Here is a 19252-nt window from a genome sequence, read left to right as displayed (position 1 = left end):
CATTGTCTCTACAGTTGGGAATGAGATATTAGGTGCTTTTGAATAGAAAATTTGTTCAGACATTTTCTTCTGGCCCCTTGCCATCCAGGGGAAGTCTGCAACTCAATGTGATCTATCTCTAAGGATGCATTACTCAGCCTGTAGCTAATACTAATACATTCAGTAGGTTGATGGGCTTAACTTAAGTACCAGAGAGATTTAAATCCATAATTAAAGCAGAAAACTCAATATTAGAATATTTGAATCCTAAGAAGAACTCTTTAAAGGGCAAGATAATAGAATTTTTTATAACCAAATGAGTGTCATTAAGTGTTACATTTAAACTTAAGGTTAGATCCTAAGCATCTTCTTAGTGTATCTACTAATATGAACCATTAAGTCACCTTATAAATTTCTTGAAATACTGCAGTTGAATGGTAACAGATGGAAAGCTATTACCCATGGCAATTATAAAACAAATTATCTTGGAATTTCTTCAGAAAAGGGTGGAATATTCAGAAATTAACACAGTTTCCCAAGAAATCTGGCTTCGATGATATTTGGAGATGTATTTTGTTAGCTTGTCTTAGTTTTGAAAAAAGGAAAGAAAACCAGGTAATACCACAAGTATAATTCTAACTTTCTTCACTTAATACCAACTTTGATACCAAGCAAAGTAAAAAGAAATGAAAAAAAAAAGTTAAAAAAATAAAGATTGTAGCAAATATTTCACCAAACACAGCTGTTTCTAGTTCACTAAGTCAACTATTACAAAATATTTTAATGTCCCTCTGGCAAACACAAATAGCCTTATTTCATAGAAATACCACATTTCCAGTTATTCCTGATAGTTTGTAACAATTTAAGGATATGCAACCATTTCTATAGATTTCTCCTTTCATTCTCCCTTCCTTCCTTTCTTCCTCTTTCTTTCTTTTTTCATTACTATAGATTTCTGTTTCAGTAAAAGAGGATAAGACCCTACCTAATCTTTAAACACGTGTGAGATAGACCTTAGTCCATGTCATAAGAGCATAGTTCACAACTGCAAACTAGTAGCCAATAATATAAATACATTCTGCAGATGGTTTTACTACGCACTATTTAAAAACAAAATTAGAAAATTACCTGGCCACATTTAAAAATTGGTAGATTTTACATAAAAATGGAATTTTCAGCTTCTCTTTAAAAATTACTAGATTTGATGATACTGGATTCATACTCCAACATTACAACAATTAACTGGCATTTAGCAGAGGCTGACTTTCAGAGATACTTAAAGAGGCTGACCTTTTTAAAAGGAGCACAGTCTGCCTCACCCATTCCATGTATGGCTCATGTCCTAACACCTTGGCTGTTTCCATTTATAAAACTTTTTTTTTTTAAAAGATTTTATTTATTTATTTGACAGACAGAGATCACAAGCAGGCAGAGAGGCAGGCAGAGAGAGAGAGGAGGAAGCAGGCTCCCCGCTGAGTAGAGAGCCCGATGCGGGGCTCGTTCCCAGGACCCTGAGATCACGACCTGAGCTGAAGGCAGAGGCTTTAACCCACTGAGCCACCCAGGCGCCCCCATTTATAAAACTCTTGCGCAAACATTTTGGAGTATCATATTCCTTGGGATTGTATATGTCTCTTTTGCCTATCTGTGTACCTCCCAGAGCACAAGGGTGTATGACTGCATCATCTGAGTTTAAGAACTTGACCCATAAGGGCGCCTGGGTGTCTCAGTTGGTTAAGCATCTACCTTCGACTAGGTTATGATTTCAGAGTCTAGGGATCAAGCACCCACATCAGGCTCCCTGCTTAATAGGAAGTCTGTTTCTGTCTCTGCTCCTCCCCCTGCTCATGCGCATGCTCCCTCCCTCTCCCAAATAAATAGAATTTTTTAAAAAAAGAACTAAACAGTTTAAAATTTGAGACTTTCTTTTTCCATTTTGTCTCCTGATAAATTTATCAAATAAACACGAATCTGATAGTTTTTTGACTAATTGACATATTTAAAAATTATTTAAACTTAAATATTTTATCATTTGGAGGCTGAAATGAATTTTCATTTCAATAAAACACCATGGAACAAAAAAATAAGCTAAAAAGATTATGAAGACACTATGAAAAATTGTCAGCTAAATTTTGTTGGGACTGAAAAACAGGAAACATTCTGTTAACACAAAGGACTTAAAAAAAAAAAACTACAAACATTATCCTTGTAGTTAACTATCCCTTTGGTTCTGTGCTTTATGAGATTTGACAAAACCAAGCCAAACCAAACAAAACAAAGCCCTGTAATTTGTAAGTGGAGTGCAGATAAATTCTTAACAACTTACTCCAGTAGTTAACTTTTCAGTAGAGGTTTGGGTGAAATAGAAAGTGAGCATCCAGTAATGTAGTCAAATGAGAGAATTATTTCCAGGCAAGTCAGACACCAGCACACTAGGCATTCCAAGAGAGGAGTTAAAGGGACGAAAATAATTTATTTAGAAATAGCAAAATTCGGGGAACCTGGGTGGCTCAGTCAGTTGGGCATCTGACTCTTGGTTTCAGCTCAGATCATGATCTCAGGGTCATGGGATCCATCCCCAAGTTGGGTTCCACGCTCAACAGGAAGTCTGCTCGAGATTCTCTCTCTCCCTCTGCCCTTCCCCCTGCTTGCACGATTTCTCTCAATAAATTAATAAATAAAATCTTTTTAAAAAAGTAGCAGCATAAATTATAACTTGCAGTAAGTTGCAAGACTGGAAGTTCCTTTAATGTACGCATTCCCATCACTAAAGCCCAAGGTCTGCCCCATGTGGAGCTCACAAAGACTTAAGTGAAAGAAACAGTACGTGCGACTGTTTAGCAAATAGCAGTCTTTCAATAAATATTTACTAATAAATGAGCCATTCCTGAAATGAATTTATTCAATAAATATTTACCAAATGAATGAACACACAGAGTACAAATTAGTCACTCTTCTTTTATTTCTTATTGAAAGTAATGCTTAACATTTATTTATTCAGGGACGCCTGGGTGGCTCAGTTGGTTAAGCAGCTGCCTTCGGCTCAGGTCATGATCCCAGCGTCCTGGGATTGAGTCCCACATTGGGCTCCTTGCTTGGCGGGGAGCCTGCTTCTCCCTCTGCCTCTGCCTGCCATTCTGTCTACCTGTGCTTGCTCTCTCTCCCTCTCTCTCTCTGACAAATAAATAAAATCTTAAAAAAAAACAACACATTTATTTATTCATCTATTGAGAGATTGCTATGTGTTATGTTTTGTGTATATTATACCTCATTTAACCCTCACAATCACCCTATAAATAAGTATTACAATCCAAATTTTCACCCAGGCAGGCCATAAGATGTCTTTTAAAAAAATAATTCTTTTAGGGTGCCTGGGTGGCTCAGTTGGTTAGGTGACTGCCTTCAGCTCAGGTCATGATCCTGGAGTCCCAGGATCCTGGAGTCTGCTTCTCCTGCTGACCTCTCTACTCTCATGCTCTCTCTCTCTCTCAAATAAATAAATAAAATCTTTAAAAAAAAATAATTCTTTTAAAAATTTAAACTCTAAGCCAGGCAACACAAACAATCATAGAAAGACAAATGGGAAGAAAATTATGGATACAGGTTAGTATTTATTGGAGATAACTGAATCGTTTTCTTGTACAACAAGGCATGTGAATACAGTACATTTGGGAACTCCCACTTATCTTGAAATACCTAAAGGAACTGTGTTGCTTTCTAAAACCTCAGAAGCATTATATTAGGAAAGTTTTAGTATGGGTAAATTATATTTTGGTGGCACTTTTCTATAGTCTAGCAACAAATTAAGAGTACTATACAAGTCAATCCAGAATTAGTTAGAAAAGCTAGTCTGGAAATTGGATGACCTGAGCAGCCTTGGTCAGAGCTGGACAGATCATTTAGCTTTTCCTAGATCTGTTCACTCATCTGTAAAATGAACGGATTGGTCTTGATCACATGAAACATCATTTCCTGAGGTTTTGTGGCACTGTGAAAATCTTGCAATACCTATTTAACATTAAAGTTCCTTTAGTAAACTCTAAGTCCTATTTATTCTGAATATTTTGTATTAATGACTGGAATACATGTTTAGTATATTCACCTTCCACCTGACAATGTTATTTTGCTATTTGCTGTAGTACTGGTTTTGAAAACTCAAGGAATTAGAAGGAATTAAGTTGTTAGGAAAGTGAATGTTTCCACAACAAAACTACTTTAAACATTTGAAAGTCGGATATGCTGGCTAAAAATTCACACTGTTTAAAGTTAAGCTGTTTGGAACTTGTATGTCCTAAAAGTTTATTTAACTTTGCTGAAGGGCGATATGATAATATAATCTGATGACTAGAGACACAACTAAGGCCACTCTCAAAATGATGGAGAAGGCATTTATTTTCCATGTCCTGATGCTCTGATTCCAATCTTATCCTATAACTTTGTTCTTTCAGTATCCATTCCAGGAAAAAAAAAATCCTATAAAATTGGATTTACAAAAAAAAAAAAAAATTGGATTTACATATGGATTTATTACCATCATTTAAAAAAGGATTATGGTATAGCTCCTACCATGATTCAATTTTGCTCTCTTTTTCCCCCTCTAGTCCTTTTTCTTTGTTTCTTTGTCTGTTGTCTTTACCCCACCACCTCTATCTCACAGGGCTCCACTTCATTCCACTATATTTCAATCTTCTATGTTTGGGTGGGAATGAGAGGGAAAAATTATAGAAGATGGGCACATAATAAGCAGCAGATGTTAGCTATTTGTGGAGCGGTGAAGAAATGCAAGTTAAACATGGCCTAGATTCTCCAAGTCAAGGCAAGGTCCCCTTCTGGTGCCTGCCTTAGAAAGGAGAAAAGTAAAATCCCCCCACTCTATTTACTGCTTCTCCCTCCTGACTGCCACTTGCACTACAGAAGCGAAAATATAAAAAGGAGGGGAAAAATAGGAAAGGAGCAAATGTAAAAAGAAGAAAGTTTTAATGTATTTACTCTTGTGTTTTTATATTTTCAGTACTACAGCTATGTCTCTATTCTGTGTATTCTGCAGAATTTAGAATTTACTGAATTGATGAAACCTACACTCCTTAACTTTGAGGACTAGGGAAGTTACATAGGCCGTTGTACGGGATTAGGTTTTCTTTTTAAAATCCCTTTTATTCCAAACACTTTTTCTGCTTTGTAAATGAAGATCTTAGAGTGGTGGTCATCAGGGAGATGGGTTAAGAACCAAAGAAATAAACCTCAGAAAGGAGAGAAAGAGCAAGTTCTCTTCTCCACCCAGATAGCATATATTTCAAGTAGCACGATTATTTACAGACACTATACATCCTTTTGGTCTAATTTGGAAAAAATGACTTGAAAAGTGACCATTTCAGGAATAGCAAAAGAAGAGGCCAATGCCATGACATAGTGGGAAGGAAATGAGGGGTATAGGAAAGTCCTGGTGTGGCCCTAGGCCAGACGTGCTGCATCTGCCCAGGGCTGGTTCTGGCTTGGAACAGGTTCCACTACAACTTAAAGCTCCACCAAGTGAGTAAATTGTCTGTTTTTTCACCCTTGATATCCCCAAGCCAGTACAGAGCACCATTCAATAAATGCAAAATAAGTACTCATTGACTGGATGAATAGCTAAAACAAAGTAGATCTTTATAGTTTTCCATTGGAATTAGTGATTTAATTAAAGGATAGTCTGTTTTTTGTTTTTTGGGGTGTTTTTTTTGTTTTTGTTTTTGTTTTTGTTTTTGTTTTTGTTTTACATTTTGAGGCTTGGCTGTGCTCTCATATGGCTTTTAATGAATAACATTCAGAATCATAAACCATTACAGCCGAAAGGAGACTTAGCGATCGCTAACTTGACTCTCTCATATTACAGATAGGGAAATTAAAGCTGACTTAAGTGGCAAGAAAGTGGACGTTTCCTCAGTAAGCACATGAGTTCCAAGACTACCATCCTAAGGGTCTTTTCACTGTTTTCACATCATGTTATTTTTGAGATGATCCTAGTTATGAAGGAAGATTTAGTTTAAATTTATATTTACATGTGACTGACAAAACTGCTGTATGTCTCCTCTTCTTTTTGTGCAGCAACAATGGCTGCAACTAAACTTTGTATCAGTTGTCAAAAGACATGCCAAATCATTGACACATGCAAACATAATCAAAATAACTTTGTATTAAATATACAAGCAGAGGAGAGCTTTGATAAATAGTGGATACTTAAAAATAAACAAAATAAGGAGCGGACAGGTTTACATCTATTGATAATGATCATGAAGTAGTTTCCTCTACCCTGAGAGATTTTTCACTGAAAAGAACAGGAAATGACTCAAATCATAGATATTATCAAATGAGAAACAGAAAAGAAACAAACTAAGTAAGATAACTGCGGTCCCTCAGAATGCCACACTGTACATGCTTAAAAAGATTTCTTAAGAACTTGGAAGACCTAGCAGTGAATTGCAGCGTTTACTCTTTACAACATTTAACCCATTTCATAAATTTTCTTTACTTACCAGCACAGTGGGTATCACCTTTAAGTTTACCTTTATAGAGAGTTCACATGCTGTCATTTGTATTTCATAAAACAAACTCGAGTCTTTTAAAAACGAGTCTCAGAGTAAAGATAGATTTAAAAGACATGAATTCAGCATGAAATTATCCAGTTAGCATGGAATTAGTTTAATATTTTCACTTTTCCATAATAATTTAATTCTTTAAGATGCACACTATTCTGATGAATGAATTAAAATATTAAAATAAATCTTTTGCTAAATTGTATGTTAACTTACATTTATAGACATTTTAACATATATGACATAAAGGATACATTATATAGCTTATAATGTATATCCACATAATATGTTATATATCATATACATTTGTATATATATATAAAATTTTAAAATGGCAAATAAACCAATACCCCCAAGGAATGCAAGTGCTGAAGCTGGTAGAACCAAATTAACCATCTCAGCTTAGAATGAACAGACATTTCCAAGAATTTAAAGCTATGATTTTGTAACAACATACATTCAGTCCTCACTATTCATGGATTATGTGTTCACAAATTCACCTACTCATTAAAATTTGTTTGTAACCTCAAGATAATACTCAAAGATAATACTTTGGGGATCATTTGTAGACATCCCTAGAATGGTGACATTTTGAGTTGTCCAACGCACAGCTGAGCTCAAAGGCGACACCGCTTTTTTTGCTTCAGTTCTCATACCGTAAACAAGTATCCTTTCTGTGGTCTAAGGGCCACATTTTCCACAGTTTTGTGCTTTTTGTTGGTGATTTCACTGTTGAAAGGGGTCTCTGAGATTAGTATTAAAGGGCTGCCTAGTGTTCCTAAGTACAAGAAAGTTGTGACGCACCTTATGGAGACAATACTTGTGTTAGATAAGATCCCTTTCGCCATGAATTATAGTTCTGTTGTTCATAAGTTCTATGTAAATGAGTCAACAATATAAAATGAGATGTTTTAAAACAGAAACACTTTTAAAACAAGATCATGTATTGATCAGTTGACAAAAATACTATGACCAGAGGCTCACAGATACCTAACCCACTATGTCCCTTGGAAGCAACAGTTCAGTATTTGCTAATTCAGGGTTTGCAGTGATTTTATAGGAAATAACTACCAGAAACCTCTCAATGAGAGACAAAGAGAATGTGCAGAAAGTCATGATCTGAAACAAAAAAAGAAAGACATGATATGATTTTCATGATTTCTTTACTATGTTTTTATTATTTTGTTTCAGGAATAAAAAAAGAAAGAAGATCAATTTTTGATAAAGAAATAAAAAATACATTTTGTTTCTCCAACATTGGTTATATGAAGTATTCTAAGTCTCTGGAAATCAGATGATAGCAAAATTAGATGTCATGCCCCATGGATCTCTTGGATCCATCATGATCCCTGGCTTGGTGTGGGGTACCTGGTAAAAAGAGATTCTCTTGATAGATAATGACTTATGGACATCTCAAGACTCTCATGGGATATTCTAATTTCATAAAATTTTAGCTGAGGAGCCCTGAGTACCCCACTGAAGATCTGGGCCATTAGCACATGAAATAACTATATATTCTGTTTCTGTAGTCTCGTAAAGAGCAGACACTTGGTTGTTTCTCTCCTCTACTTCTCTAGAACCAGAACCCTTAAGGATTCACATAATGGATCTTTGATAGTAGGTCCATACTGGAGGGATTTCTAGTCTGCATTTATGCTAGTGAGGTACTTGCAAGACAGACCAAAGAAACTATCAACTATTATTCTAGTTTTAAATAAAATCAGGAAATTCTTGATCTCTCTATGGGTTGCTGAAATCAGGGTATTGTTTAAGGTTCTTTCTGTGAAATTTATAATGAACTAGGACTAAGACCCTAAGGAATATTAAAATAAACATTATTTACTGTTGACATTTCAAATCAAGTAGTTTAAAAAGTGAATGTTTTAAGTTCTTTATTATCCTAAAAGGACATATTCCCTAAGGTATAATCAAATGCTCTTGAATTTAATAAATCAGAAACTGAAATATGTTAATATATATAATATCTGTGAAAATATCTCAGTGCTATAAATAATGATTGTCATAGTAACTTCCTTTGGTACAAATAGATACATTAAGTGTTTCCTTTTTTAAAAAAAAAACCTGCAGAGGAAATGGAAATTTACTTTTGAAATCTGACCCAAATATGGTAAAGGCAGATCCTCCCTTAAATATACTTTGAATAAGAAAACAATAAAGAAGTCTGAATACATTCTGAATTTAGACTGATGCAATTAATTTTCATATGTGGCTTATAGAAATTCCATTATTTGTTGGTGCTAAATAATTTGTTTAGATCTGAAAAACAAATCTGTAAAAGTGCATAATGTGTCAGTTCTGAGTTGAAGGCAGATGTGGGGACGAAGGGAAGATTCTGACGCTGACATGTAGAATCAGAGGTTGATACTCAAGTCAGGGTAGATGGGGCATGAGAAAATACAGAAAGACTTTCCAGCAAAAGGGAGGAGGCAAAAGGTAAAGGTAGATGATGGCAATTCCACAGGTGCTGAGGACAAAAAGTCAGCTCTTCAAATTTTTGATTATCTGGGAGCATTCTGCTTGAAACCTTCTCTCCTAGTCTTTGCAACAATATACTCTTCTGGTTCTTGTCTTATTTCTTTGACCATCCTCTGGGTTCCTGTGGTTTCAAGTTGATTTCCACGTGTATTCTGGGATGATTTAATATCAAGATGTCCAACTGTTTGGTAGACATTTCTATTTAACGGCTTGTCAATGTATTCAGAACAGAACTGGTACTCCCACACTCTCTCCAACCTACTGCTCACTCCCTATTCTCATTGCCACATTACTTAACTTCAACCAGGGTCATATTTCATAATTCTCCATTTGCCTCCATTTCTGACCAGTGATCTATCTATAACTCCTTGGTAATGATGTCTGCAACCCCTTTACCACCCTTCCTGCTGTCACACTAATACCTCTCATGTAGAACTCCCATTTCCTATTGGTTTCTAGTTGAAGACCCCTTCCTAAAAATGGCCCTGGGGTTGGTGAAGGGGAGGTTCCTATTGTTAACTAACATTTGAAAAATGCAGCATACATCACTTTCCTCTTGGCCAGCCATAACACACTTTAGCTATTTAGGTATTTCTCAGATCCGTTTGTCCTGAAAGTATTCATCAGCATCTAGTTACTCATGTTCCAGGAAACACAATTTGGGAAACAAGAACTTGGACTATTTAAATGGCCTCTAAACTGTTCTCTTGCCTAATCCTTCCCTTTCCACTACATCAAGTATTAAATCAATTATTTTATTGATAGATTAATTTCTCGAAAGTGCTTAATGGGTTATATTATTCCCTTGGTCAAAAACCTTCAGTGACTCCCCATTGATCTAAGCAGTGGTTAAGCACCAGGCTCCCCCACAACCTAGTACCAATACACCTCTCCCATATTACTTTCCCCCTATGTGGCAGTGTGGCATGGGAGAAAAGACATGAACTTTGGAGTCAGATCCAGGTTAAAATTCCAACTCTATCTCTCAAAAACTGTAAAACAGGCAAGTATTTAAAGCTTTGAGCCCCTTCTCTGCTCACCTACAAGTGCTCATGGTAACTGTAGAGATGGGAGGAGGTAGTGACCTAGTATTGGTGAAAGCTTCTTGAATACTTACTTGTAGCACACCCTCTCTGGCCCCAGGGGTTATAAACTTATTAGTCAGGTTGAACCTCTTTCATGTAGTCACTTAGTGTCTGTCTGCAGTAAGTGACTAGTGATTTTTTTTTTTTAAATTAAGAACCCGGACAATCATCCAACAGTGTCACTGATAACTAACAAAGCAGTTCTCCGCCTTTATCTCAGGAATTGTTTATGGGTCCTCAGTGGACAGGAGCCAGTTCCCACAGCACATCTAAGCTTTTTCAGTGGAGCCATGCCGTGGCCCGTGGCTAGGTGGGGCTGCAGAGCCCAAGAATCGGCAGTGGGGCTTGGAAAGCAAAAGCCTGATTCAGAGATGAAACAGAGCCCATGGCAAGAGTCAGAGAGCTGAACTTTTGTTAGATTCGGAAACTTTATAAAGTGCTTATGATTTACTTCAAAGTCCAACGGGAAGAAAATACAAGGTCCTCAACAGCCCTGCCTAAGAAGGAAAAAAGGGATTTTAGTTTGATTTGTTCACTAGTGTAAACTAAGTGCCTGAAGAGTGTCTCGCATGTCAAGGTTGCTCAGTTAATATATGGTGGCTGGAGGGATGGAGGGATGGAGGGATGGGGGATGAACGAATGAATAAATGAATGAGGCCAGGGCATGCATTTTATATATGATCTAGCACAGTGCTGAATATATATAGAAGGTCCTTAATAAATAATTAATTGGGTAAATATATAGATTGTACCCTAGCCAGTTAAGGGTGTTTAGTAATGTACTTAAACTAAATATTATTCCTTTATCTTTCTACTTTATGAAATATTTTTATGTATTATCTATACTATCCATCATTCTCTTTCTTTTAAAATAATCTATCCATTCACCTACTTCTCCCTTTACAACGAGAGAGTGTCACAGCTTAAAAGCACATGAGGAGAGAAAACAAAATTAAGAGATTAATTAGATATTTTTAGTCAGAAAGTTAAAAGATTTTGTCTAAATTGGTTTGACTGCATTGAATGGAATGAAGAATAAGAAACTTCATTTTTTAAAAAAGTTGGGGGGCGCCTGGGTGGCTCAGTGGGTTAAAGCCTCTGCCTTCAGCTCAGGTCATGATCCCAGGGTCCTGAGATTGAGCCCCCGCATTGGGCTCTCTGCTCAGCGGGGAGCCTGCTTCCTCCTCTCTCTCTGCCTGCTTCTCTGTCTACTTGTGATCTGTCTGTCAAATAAATAAAATCTTTTTTTAAAAATATATAAATAAAAAAAGTTGGAAGAAGATGGAGGAAAATGAGGCATAAAGTGTGCAGAACATGTTTGACAAATTTGTTGGGAAGGAATGCTACTTGTAACACCATATTTGGTACACACTTCGCTCAAAGTTTTCGTAATTATCATTCTCGTTTGAGGGAAAAACAGCCAGATACCCCCTTCACAACTATAGGAACCCAGGCTCAGTAAAGGCAATGATCTATCCCTCCAATAAGAGGTAGAGCCAGGGATGGAATCCAGGTCTTCGGAGTAAATACAATTGCCAAAGTGTAAAGCAAGCCTGCCAGATTTAGAGAACATGGAGAATTAGAGTGAAGAGTGTACCTGGCTGGAATGAAGGGGGTATAGAAAAATGTCACAGGACATCAAGTTAAAGAAATAAGTAGGAGATAGATTATAGGGTACCTTAAGTAATACAATAAAGAATTAGAATTTTTATCAATATCAATTATTTTGGAATCATTTTTAAAGCCAAAAATTCCTTTTTAAGATAAGAAACCTTATGAGATGTCAAGATGCAAAACAAATTAAAAGTAGGTGGTTTCTCCAACTGAAGCTGTTCCCCCTTCCTGCCCCTCAGCTTCTGAGGAGAAAAGGTAGAAAACTGCAAAAACAAAGTTTAAATCAAGAAAATTTGAAAAGGCAAGAGCACTGATGTGTGTTTGGGCAAGGCCGTGACAGAGCTAGTGGCAGAGGGACCCATCGTGGACGGCAGAGAACGCGGACACAGGGTTGCCATTGGGAGGGGAAGGCACAGATGTTGGGGACAGGAGGAGAATCAGAACAGAGCCAGGAAAAGTTCAAAGATTAACTCATGGGCAACTGCAGAATGTGACTTTACAATCACAAAAATGGTGAAGATGAAGGAGAAGGCTGCTGGTTTTGATGAAAGGCAATGCTGTACTTTTACATGTGTTTTTGTCAGATGTTTCCTCTACACTGTGCTAGGGCCAGAGAATGGAAGTGAACCCCTTTCTCTTCTACCAGTTTGCTTTCCTTTTTCAAAGAAATGAAGCAAAAATGCATGGCATGAGTCAGAAAACTGTGCTTCTTGGCATATTTCTAAAAAATTTCAAGTGCTTAAGGTTTCTTTCACCTGAAAGTTTAACATGAAAAATATACAGAATCCTCCATGATCCCCTTCTAAAAAGGAAAAAAGAAAGGCCATTTCCATTTTTGTAAACTTTCTGTTCTTCCGCTGGATAACTAGTACATTCATTTTTCTCTTTAAAAGCTAGTTGTTCCCAGTGGCATTAAATACAATTTATTTTTAGGATAATTACTGTGAAATCCAAGATTTTTTTTTCTTGTGCTTTAGAAACTAAATGATAAAAGTGAAACGTGAGGGGTATAGGCATCCAATCAAATCCAGTAATTCTGATGCATGTTATTCTGAGAATCAGTAACAGGTCTTGGCAAGCTGCGTGTGAAGAGTACAGGCTCCTCTTCCTCTGTTTCTGAAACTGGTGATGCAAGCGCTCCCACCCTTTTCTGAGAACACAGAACGCCTGACTCAGGCAGGCAGCAGCAGTGGCTCTTAAAACCGTGCATCCCTGCTGGGGTAAGCGCCGCCTGCAAACATGAAGCCCGCCAGCTGGTGCTGGCTGAGCTCGGCTGTCCTTGCCGCTTTCAGCTTGTTGGTTGCAGGAAACAATGAAACGGAGGAAATTAAAGATGAAAGGATCAGGGATGCCTGCCCAGTGAGACTAGAAAGCAGCGGGAAATGCGAGGAGGGCGGCGAATGCCCCTACCAGGTGAGCCTGCCCCCTTTGACGATTCAGCTCCCCAGGCAGTTCAGTAGGATCGAGGAGGTGTTCAAGGAAGTCCAGAACCTCAAGGAAATGGTAAATACCCTGAAGAAATCGTGCCAGGACTGCAAACTGCAGGCTGACGACAGCCGGGCCCCTGGCAGAAATGGACTGCTGTCACCTAGCCCAGGATCCCTGGGAGAAGCTGATGACAACAGAGTTCAAGAATTAGAGAGTGAGGTGAACAAGCTGTCCTCTGATCTCAAGAATGCAAAGGAGGAGATCGACCTGCTTCAGGGTCGCCTGGAGAAGCTCAATCTTGTAAATATGAACAATATAGAAAGTTATGTTGATAGCAAAGTGGCAAATCTAACTTCAGTAGTCAACAGTTTGGACGGCAAGTGTTCATCCAAGTGTCCCATTCAAGAAGAAATACAGTCACGTCCAGGTAGGTACAATGTCTTCTTATCACTTGTTCAGGAATATTATATAGCTACACAGTATCTGTAAACATTAACCTGAGCAAATAAGTTGAATACATGACAGATGAAATAAAGTAAGCCTTTTATTCATCAAGCTAGTACAGGAAAAACTAATATCTTCGCAAATGTGACCACAGAAACGATCTAAGACTAAATTACAAAAATCATAATTAGTTCTGTATCCTGTGAAAGCACTTCCAATTTCAAGGAGCTTATTTGCTAATGCCAGAGCTATACACAAACTGAAGAAAAGAGACATTATTTCTTAATGTTTCGGTGCATTTAACTTCTCTCTTCACTGACATGTTTGAAAACAATGGAGATAGTGCAATATTTCCAGTTATGCTTTGTTCGTTGGAAATCAGTTTCCTGTGGTTCGCTGACTACTCCTTTTCATGTGGCCACAAGAAATCTTTGAAAGATTTTACGCTATCTGCAGTTCATAATCCCAAATATCTAGTGAAAATAGATAGAATAAAAGCAGCTATATGGCTTCATGTGTGTGCAGAACTTTTTGCTTCAAGTGGCCCCAAAACATTTTAAGGGGAGAGTTTTGGCATGCCAGAAGACCACAGACTTAACTACTACTTTTTTTTTTTTTAAAGATTTTATTTATTTATTTATTTGACAGACAGAGATCACAAGTAGGCAGAGAGGCAGGCAGCGAGAGAGAGGAAGGGAAGCAGGCCCCCTGCTGAGCAGAGAGCCCGATGCAGGACTCTATCCCAGGACCCTGAGATCATGACCTGAGCCGAAGGCAGCAGCTTAACCCACTGAGCCACCCAGGCACCCTTAACTTCTACTTCTTAACTGCTTTACTACTACTATGCCCACAAACTTCTAGCTGTAGCACTGGTTCCTCTAAATTCTGGCTTTCTACCTGAACTCCTGGGACCTGTTGCTAATGGTCTTGCTACACTTTGGAAAGGCATTCCTGCATTGAACCTCCACTTACCATGAGTGTTAAGTTGAAGGGATATGGTGCCTGGCACAGAGATAACATTCATTTGGAACAAGCACCTCGTGTGTGCTCCAACCCTAGGGAATCTGCCAGGGATCTGAAGGTAGGCAGGGCTTTCAAGGACCACTGTTGCTAATGCTTCTGGGAGCCTGTATCTGAATGTATCCTGCACTGCAAGGCAGAGGCTCACTTCTTAGTGCCATGTCTGGGCACACATTAGATTCCATGCTGCATGGCTACTTGTAATAACAGGTACAAGATTCAGCCATCTATTTCTGTACTAAAAGTTTGGGGGAAGTATTGGAATACTTTGAGTTCTAAACACACATGAGTAGATTTTTTTGTGCCTCTGAGTAGTTCATATTAAATTTGCCTTATCTGGCCCAGATCTTTCTAAGAAATACTTGAGAGTAAATATCTGTATTTGATTCCTACAGATCCATGGTAACCAATTATTATACTTTCCCTGGACATAACCACCTATTGTTTCTTTCTAGAAACCAAACATATGAAACACTGGCTAAACACTTCCCAAGTAATAAATTTAGGTTAAGAATACTGGTATATTATTTAAAAAAAATTTTTTTTACTTGATCTTCTTTATTTAGTTGTCAAGTGAGTAAAACAAATGGGAATTTATGATCCATTCTATATGTTAGAATTTTAACACATCATTTGGAACATATGTCCTCTAAAACTTTATGACAGAGGAAGGTATTGGCCTCTTTAGGTGAAAGGAAATAGAAACTTGTGCTTTTTCTGTATATGTGGAATGCAGTTCAGGGGAGTTGGAAGCATCTGACCTTTAGGACCAAGGAATGCAGTAATTACAAGAACAAGCCTCACAGCCAGCCAGATCTCAGGATGCGTCCTGGTTCTGCCACTTAATGCTTCTGTGAACTTGGGCGAGCCACTGACTCTCTTTGAGCCTAAATGTCCTCACCGACAGATTGGAAATAATACCTACATCATAAGGTCAATGTGCAGAGTAAATGTGAAAATGTTAAGGCTTTGGCAGAATGCCTAGAACACATACATAGCACTCACTAAATATTAGCTACATTACTAAAACTACTTTATTGATGAGGATCTTGTTGTACATTGTGAACATTAGCACTACGATTACCAACCAAGAGTCATGCTGGAGAGCCTTGACTGGTTTTATAACACCAAGTTCTTATTCTGAGGCCTTAATAAACATTTGCTAAACAGGTTCAAGTAAGTTTTGTAGAGCAAGGTTACACTAACACCTTCGATTGAATTATCAAACTGCTTTTGTAAATATAAAGAATTTTTAAGATGCATAGTTTTTATTAACAGAGTCCAATGCCTTTCTCTTCTTCCCCCTTCAGTTCAACACCTAATATATAAAGATTGCTCTGACTACCACACAATAGGCAAGAGAAGCAGTGAGATCTACAGAGTTACACCGGATCCGAAAAACAGTAGCTTTGAAGTTTTCTGTGACATGGAGACCATGGGGGGAGGCTGGACTGTGCTGCAGGCCCGTCTCGACGGAAGCACCAACTTCACCAGAATGTGGCGAGACTACAAAGTAGGTTTTGGCAATCTCCGAAGAGAATTTTGGCTGGGGAACGATAAAATTCATCTTTTGACCAAGAGTAAGGATATGATTCTAAGAATAGATCTCGAAGACTTTAATGGCGTCAAGCTCTATGCCTTATATGATCAGTTTTACGTGGCCAATGAGTTTCTCAGATACCGTTTACACATTGGTAACTATAATGGCACAGCTGGAGATGCCTTACATTTCAGTAAACATTACAACCATGATATGAAGTTCTTCACTACCCCAGATAGGGACAATGATCGATATCCCTCGGGGAACTGTGGGCTCTATTACAGTTCAGGCTGGTGGTTTGATGCATGTCTTTCTGCAAACTTAAATGGCAAATATTATCACCAAAAATACAGAGGTGTCCGCAATGGGATTTTCTGGGGCACCTGGCCTGGGATAAGTGAGGCACAGCCTGGTGGTTACAAGTCCTCCTTCAAAGAGGCCAAAATGATGATTAGACCCAAGCACTTTAAACCATAAATCACTAATGCTCATTTCTCTCAGTATTCATTACTTAATAGGGCAATTAATTCTTTCAGCACTTTGGAATGTATTTCATACTCCTTTTCTATGACTAAAAATTTATCTCTAAGCAGTGGGTTCTTATGCTACACAGCATTTGAAATAAAGCTAAAAAAACATACATTTTAAAGGAGTTCTTTGTTGCTGTTACACTGTTATCCACATGAATACTTGCAAAAGCAAGTGGGATTATTGAGAATTACACAAGTAGATTTATGATTTTTCTTAATCTCTATAGTTGAAAAGTTTTCTATTTACTTGTATTACTCACTATAATTATGAAATCATTGTTTATTTAGCAGGCTGAATTCTTACACAAGTAATCTGAATTTTTATTATGACTTAGAGGCATTTAAAGGTTGATCACTCTTTTTAGGCTGTCCTCAGTTATTGGGTATTTCTTTGTCTCTGAATACCCTAATCCATATTCTGAGATAAACTTTCTCAATTTATGACATTTACTTTGATATATATATATATACATATATATATATATATGTAAAACCTGTCCAGGTATTATTTGTGAAATGTAAAATATTTGTCATTTAAAATCTTTTAAAAGTGTTAGCATGATGTCACTCCTAAAAGCATTCAGAAAATTCAACCATAAAGACCCTGTTTTAAAGGTAATTAATTCACAGTTAATAACGCTTTAGGTGTTGCATGGTGAAAACTGCTTTAATATAAAAATTAGCTTCCTTTGCTCTGTATGCACAATGGTTTTTAATTTAAGATTGTTCACTACTGTGTGTGACTACTGGTAGGCTTTCTTTGGAAGGATAGGTATGGGTGGGGAATAAGGCATGTATTTATAGACTAGAATATTCTGAAGGCCAAAGCATTCATATCCAAAGCAATAATTTCATTAAGTGATTCACTTCATTAAAGCTAAGTTTTATGGGACATATAAATTTTGAAATATATAGTACTTCAAATATTAGGTATTTTAATCCCAACTCTGGTGTATTGCTTATTTTTTTTAGAAATTTAAATACAAGTGTTTATTTTTTTAACCAAACTAAAATATCTAAAACTTTTATAATTCACCAATTCTGGAGTGTAGGTATCATTTTTAACTACAAAAGTAGTGTGTTAAATTTCATCACCATAAAAAGCGATCATTTCAGAGAGAACAGTAGAATTCTGTTGAACATTGAAAAAATACTCTAGAATAAAATTTGAATAAAATAATGTATATGAATCATAGAAATATATTTTATCTTTAATTACTAGTTTGTTTCTACTGCCATAACCAAGTTTTCAAAATAAACGTACAAAGACGCAACTTTACTCCTTTGAAAATGATTAATGAGGATAGTTGCTTTAGGTAACAAATTAACTTTTTCAAATATTGCCCTTTACAGAAAATTCTAACCAAAGAGAAACATGATATTCTTTTAAAAAATATATGTATGAGATACAAAGTTTTCAGGTATAGATGATAAAAATTAGGTTATTATGAACACTATTAAAATGTTAAAGCAAGATAAATGCAGATAGAATTATGAGACCAAAATGTAAAATATCATTGTAGACTTCAAAGACCTCATATCTACTCAATAGTTTAATAAATGTAACTGATTTACTCTTCATTTCTCTCTTTTAAAAAAGATTACACAGATTTTTATATTATATAATGTATTTATTTCAGATAAGAAGATTTTCATTTACTATATGTAATTATTAATATGTGTAGGTTTAAGTAAATTTATGTGATCAAAAACTGACTCATGAGGCCAGATCCTATCCTCTAAAACTTCTATTTCTCACAATGAAAAAAAGAAAAAAAAATGGACTCTTCACGAAATAACATTTCTAAAGAAAAGTAGCTCATACAGTGAGTGTCCATCAACTTAATGGGAACAGGGTATCATTTCAGGAGATTTGACAAATAATTCATTAATCCATGTAAATACTCAAAAGCTTGTCCTCTTATCTTTCCACCTTATTTCAAAGGATCAAATTTTATTTTCCATTAACTTTTATGGTATTTTCCTAATAAAAAGTCTTGTGACATAGAAATTCCTTTTTGGAATCATTTTTTTTTTCATTTCATGTCTTTTATAGAATATATATTATACTTTGATCATCTTTAACATGTTGATGAAAATAGATTATATCTGAGAGTCTTTTGCCTTAACTATTCACTAATATATGTAAATGTTCATAAACGTGGATTGATTATTAACAAATATTTCAGAGTCTTTGTTCCATTTTAAACGCTAATATTTATCTTAAGACTTTATTTCTAAGCTTTATCATTCTTTGAAAATGTTGACTAAAATTAGTCCTTAGAAATTCCAAGTGAAACTAATTCACTCATTGCTGAGAAGAAAAATTAAATTTTTCTTATAAGCAGTAATGCTTCAAATGAACAGATGACACATCTGTCCAGTAAAAAAAAGAGCTTAAGTATACAAAGTATGAAAGATATCCTAGAAACAAAATTTTCCAGTCCTTATTTTTGAATGGCTACTCAAGGAAAGATTTTAAAAGTAAGAGTGATGGGTAATGTCATCATAATAAGCTTTTGTTTATAATTCTTTTTTTAAATG

General features: G+C 36.4%; 2 protein-coding genes across 5 annotated transcripts in view; one reads left to right on the top strand and one right to left on the bottom strand.

Moving 5' to 3' along the window:
* The window catches only part of CCDC146 (coiled-coil domain containing 146), a 122838-nt gene that overhangs the window by 56749 nt on the left and 46837 nt on the right, over positions 1-19252 (bottom strand). The window lies entirely within an intron of this gene.
* Positions 12808-18885, top strand: FGL2 (fibrinogen like 2). Its single transcript, XM_044245881.1, has 2 exons — positions 12808-13601; positions 15949-18885. Exons 1-2 carry the CDS (start codon positions 12986-12988, stop codon positions 16653-16655), a joined length of 1323 nt encoding a protein of 440 aa, XP_044101816.1. The 5' UTR covers positions 12808-12985; the 3' UTR covers positions 16656-18885.

This window comes from Neovison vison, chromosome 4 (genome assembly GCF_020171115.1).
Source record: "Neovison vison isolate M4711 chromosome 4, ASM_NN_V1, whole genome shotgun sequence".
Classification (NCBI taxonomy): domain Eukaryota; kingdom Metazoa; phylum Chordata; class Mammalia; order Carnivora; family Mustelidae; genus Neogale; species Neogale vison.
The sequence above is the reverse complement of the archived record's forward strand: the minus strand, read 5'-3'. Positions and strand labels throughout refer to the sequence as shown.

Coding starts and splice junctions, on each gene's coding strand:
- FGL2 (XM_044245881.1), top strand. CDS start 12,986: ATGAAGCCCGCCAGCTGGTGCTGGCTGAGCTCGGCTGTCCTTGCCGCT. Junction 13,602..15,948: donor AGAAATACAGTCACGTCCAG/GTAGGTACAATG, acceptor TTCCCCCTTCAG/TTCAACACCTAATATATAAA.